Raw genomic sequence first — 4980 nt, forward strand, 5'->3', positions numbered from 1 at the left:
CACTCACGGGTTTCTCTTGTTCGGTTCTTTTGTTCCGGTATTTTTGTCTTCTTCCCTGGCCGCGGGGCCGTTGCCGGGCGACCGGGCCGCGCGCGGTCACGTGACGGCGCGGGCGGAGCGCGCGGGCGCTGCCCCTTCCCCTCACGGGCCCGGCCCCGGCGCCCCGGGGGCTGCCCCGCCGGTACGGCCCCGCCGGCGCGGCTGCTCTGCTGTGGGGGCACTGGCTGCGGGCCCGGGGCTGCGCTGGCCTGCTCGTCACGGGTCGGCAGATTTAGCTTCGCAAATGGCTGCATTTCGTTTCGTTGGCTGCTTTGATTAGTGCGGCCTCCTTGGAGGAGCAGGCTCCATCTGTTCGGTGGACGTTTCCTTTTGAAATAACTATTGAGACGTTTCGCCAGGAGAATCCCAGTTTGGTTGCATTGGCAAATGCTGATGGAGAAATTAGTATCTGCTCAAACTGATGGCGTGAGTACCGGAAGATTGGTGCTGTGTTAGCAAGTATTAGTAACTGGAGCATGAATTTAGATACTGTCACAGTAATTATTTTAAACAGAAGTTGGACACTGAACTTTGGCTTTTACAGACTGCATTTTTAGCTGCAGCATAACTTCCCATCATGGTAGTGGCTATAAATAGTTTATTTTGTTCAGATATTTTCTTCCAGAATTTTTCTCTTCTGAGCACAAGTTCAGGGTAGGAATATAGTACTCGTCTTTATATAAATAATTTTCTTTTTTGTCTGTTTTGGAAACTATTTTCTCACAGCTATGAAATTTCTGTTGGTTTTTGATTTTGACCATACAATCATAGATGAAAATAGTGACACCTGGATTGTGAGATGTGCTCCTGAGAGAAAACTTCCTAATGGATTAAGAAACTCTTACCAACCAGGACACTGGACAGAATATATGGGCAGAGTCTTTGTCTACTTGGGAGACAATGGTGTCAAAGAAGATGAGATGAAAAGAACTATGACAACAATTCCTTTCACTGCGGGAATGATAGATCTTCTGGGATTTATTGGCGAGAACAAAGAGTTGTTTGATTGTATAATTGTTTCAGATTCTAATACAGTATTTATTGACTGGATTTTGAAAGCTTCTGACTTCCATAAAGTGTTTGATGAAGTGTTTACAAACCCTGCAGCATTCAGCAGTACTGGCTATCTTACTGTACAGCACTTCCATGCTCATCATTGTGCAAAGTGCCCTAAAAACCTTTGCAAAAGGAAAGTTTTAAAAGAATTTCTAGATAAACAGTTGGAGCGAGGAGTAAGTTATACACAAATTGTATATATAGGTGATGGTGGGAATGACTTATGTCCAGTAATGTTTTTGAAGAAGAATGACATTGCTATGCCCAGGCAGGGGTATACCTTGGAGAAAAAGATTTCTCAACTGGCCCAAAGTCTCAGTCCTGTACAGTGTTCTGTTCTGGTTTGGTCATCTGCAACTGACATTATGTCTTACCTGAAACTACTTATAAAGGAATGATTCAAATTATAAAAGAAAACTGATGCAGTTACATTTTAACTTCCTGGGACAGAAAAACTGCATGCATGTAACAGCTCAAAATTGTAAAATTGGGGTATTATCTGAAAGAATTTTTTTTTAAATACAACATAAAACTGTTCATGTTCAATCCTGGTAATAATGGGAAAGTGAAGTAAAAACAGCCTTCTAACATAGTACAGATTCCAGCATAAGTGGAGAAGAGGGGTTAGGACAGGACTTGTCACTATTTTTAGTCTAGTCCCTCCCCTCCAACCCTTTACCAACTTTATAACTGACCTTTGCAGTCCCACACACTTAGGGGAAGGAGTAGGATTACTGCTCAAAAGAATGAAATTCTTTACTTGGAAAACATTAGGTGCCAGGAGCATGGTTCTGGAGCTGTTGGCTTTTATACGTCTTTGATCTGATGGCAAATTATTTGCTTGTAATCTTGTTTAATCCAAAGATGCATTTATATTTTCAATCCACTAAATATTTTACCAAACAAAATTACTTTTTAACAGTTTGTATTATCTTGTATTGTAAAGACAATAAAAGTTGCTGTCACTGACAAATGCAAAACAACTAGTTTGTGTCATGTATTCTGCTGGGCCTGTGTGTCTTTAGGCACCTGGTGTTGTAAGGGCCTGGAGAGAGTAGACACAAGTGTAGGTGTCAGCCTTTGGCCTGTTAGACCCTTTCTCTTCTGGAAAGCTGTAAGGATGTTGCTCTTTTATTTGAAGTCTCTCTCCCATTCTGACTACTGCCCTGACAATGTGCTGCTGCCACTCTGTACAGAGCTGACACTGGTTTGATCTTCCATGCTGACAGCTCTGAGTCAGCCAAATGCCTTTTTCCTCCTTGGTTTCTGCTGCAGTGCAGAGGCCCATAGAATGGTACATATATATACATGTTTACACTGATTTTACCTATTCATTCTCATCTATATCTATAGTACGATCTCTTACAGGCTGGAAGGAAACGTCTATGTCCATTTTAACTTTTAAACAGAATTGTTCTGTCAAAGTAGTTTTAAAGAATCGTTTATGAACATACAGTCTTTACCACTGACAATGAGCCCCAAGTGTTGGACTGTGCATATAAAGGCATTAAAAATAAGTCACATTAAAGTTAATGTGTTTTCATGCCAAATGTTTTGAGTTCTTATATCCCAGAAAAGGTTCAAAATGATGATGTAGTCTGCTATTAAACTGAGGTCACTTTTAGCTTAAGTGCTTTAATAACAGAGATCAGTCCAACTTTCACAGCACCTCAGCTGTAGATGACTGAGGTGTAGCTCAGCAGCCTGCAGTTGCCGTATCTGTCTTCCTTTGTTTTCCGTGCAACATTATTCTCATTTTCTCACAGACATTTAATGATGTCACTACTTTCTTTTTCCTTAATTGAAGATTTTTGAGTGGTCTTGCCTGTTTTCAGGCTGATAGTTTATATAAATTTCCTTTGTGTACTTCCTTCCTTGCCTCACATGTTTTACTGTATTTTAGATGGTTGCTTTGAGCAGTCTGTTGCCTAAGATGTCCAAAGTGATAGCGTTCTCAGGAGCCTTGCTTTAGTGATGGATATTTGATAGCTGTCTGAGATGTTCATATTTGGGATCTTGCCCTGTTGTCTTGTGCAAGGGCACAAAGATATCTAAGGACTGGTGGGTCTCAGGTTGTGGCAGGTTTAAATTGTCTGGTTTACAGGTCATACAAAAGAATGGTTATGTCTCTTGCACAGGGCAATTTCATATGTTACTTTGGGGTTTAAGTTGTTGCCACTGATTAACCCCAGCTGGCAACTAAGTAGAGCTGCTTGTGCACTCTATCCCCCCTGCTCAGTGGGGAGGAGAATTGGGGAAAAAAAATTAAACCTCGTGGGTTGAGAGGAGAACAGTTTAATAATTGAAACAAAATAAAATATAGTAGTACTAAATGATTATGATAATTGTATTGAAAAGGAGAGAGAAAGGAATGAAGTCCAGGAGAAACAAGTGATGTACAGTACACTGCTCACCACCTGCTGATCAATGCCCAGCCCATCCCTGAGCAGTGATCGGCCCCTCCTGGCCAACTCCCCCCAGTTTCTGCACTGAGTGTCACCTCCCACGCTATGGAATATCCCTTTGGCTGGTCCGGGTCAGCTGTCCTGGCCATGCTCCCCCCAGCTCCTTGTGCAGCTTCTCACTGATGGAGCATGGGAAACCGAAAAGTCCTTGGCTATGGGTAAGCACCACTTAGCAACAACCAAAACATCAGTGTGTTGTCAACATGATTCCCATAGCAAATCCTAAACACAGCATTGAACCAGCTACTAAGAAGGAAATTAACTCTATCCCAGCCAAAACCAAGACAGTTGTGTGTTTCCTTAATTCTAAATGTGCTGCTGAATGTTCCAGATTCTGTGCTGGTCTCGTCTGTGTTTTTCAGAATTTAGTTACGGAATAACTTGTTTTCAGTTTGTCCACAGATGTCAGTTACTGCTTACTTAAAAACAAACAAAAAGTACTATATCAATGATTACTCAGCTTTTTCTTCCACTGACACTAACTATTGTTTTGTTAGCCTTAAGGGACCTACCTTGTAAGTTGGTGTGAGAGTAAGAAATTGTTCTTCATGCTCAAAAAAAGGGTTCTTTCTGCAGTTTTGATGGAAGTGCTGAAGCAGGAATTGAGAGTAGATTAAGCAAAGTAGACTACCTGAAATATTAGCTATTATGTTCTAATCACTTAAAGTAGAGAGTAGAGCTGATGATATTTGCTATACAAAGTGCATATTGGAGACAGAAGAAAATTTTCAATTCCAGTAGGCAGACCATTAAGCTATTAATCAGATGTTGTTTGGGGGTTTTTTCCCCACTTAGAAAAGAGAAGACTTTTCTGAAGCATCACAATTACCAAATTTTTCCATGTTTGGTTGCAATGGAGGGGAAATGAGTATCTCCAAAGAGTGAAGCTGGTTTAAGCTGGTAACCCAACCAAAAGAAAGGGAGAAGCTCCTTGAAGGGCATGCATGTTCAGTACTGTGTTGCTGACCTCCTTGCTCTCTGGGAGAGAGATGACTTAGGTAAAAATGTTATGGAAAAAAATGCATAACAAAAGTCATATATGTATGGCAAACTTTCTGTATGGTAACAGGTATGCTGTTGTACACCACTACTATAAGAGTACTTGGTATTGTGTGCTAGTAGGATACCCAAGACTTGGAAGAAGTTCCTGCTTGTCCATAGGAAGCTGATGAAATGGAAAATGCAACCAAAACAAAGCTGTTGGCATGGGGATGTATAAAGACTTAGGGTTGTACAAGGGAATTTTCTAGAGAAAGAAATGGAGTAATATAGGTGAGGGACAGGCCCATGTCAGACAGCAGGGCTGCTGTAATTCCTGGGTTACACTATGAAACTCCAGTTCTCTGGGCTAACAATGCATCAAGAGGGGTTGAAAAAAAGGAAGCCAAAGGTGTGTGAAGGTGTGGGGAAATTTTGGTTT

The 4980-nt window shown here is 41.4% G+C and overlaps 2 protein-coding genes across 2 annotated transcripts in view; one reads left to right on the forward strand and one right to left on the reverse strand.

Annotated features, from left to right (window-relative positions):
- Positions 1-293, reverse strand: part of CCDC173 (coiled-coil domain containing 173) — a 16044-nt gene extending 15751 nt beyond the window's left edge. Inside the window, exon 1 of the mRNA XM_042040530.1 lies at positions 8-293. Coding sequence (XP_041896464.1) covers positions 8-293 — 286 coding nt within the window. The remainder of the gene's footprint in view (positions 1-7) is intronic.
- PHOSPHO2 (phosphatase, orphan 2) lies at positions 142-2075 on the forward strand. The gene is made up of 2 exons (XM_042040835.1): positions 142-465; positions 766-2075. The coding sequence occupies exon 2, from the start codon at positions 768-770 to the stop codon at positions 1491-1493; it is 726 nt and encodes a 241-aa protein (XP_041896769.1). The 5' UTR covers positions 142-465; positions 766-767; the 3' UTR covers positions 1494-2075.
- Positions 2076-4980: the final 2905 nt, after the last annotated feature.

The sequence above is a fragment of the Corvus kubaryi genome, unplaced genomic scaffold, assembly GCF_017639235.1.
Source record: "Corvus kubaryi isolate FWS band 111438036 unplaced genomic scaffold, C.kubaryi_AGA036_p1.0 37396, whole genome shotgun sequence".
Lineage (NCBI taxonomy): Eukaryota > Metazoa > Chordata > Aves > Passeriformes > Corvidae > Corvus > Corvus kubaryi.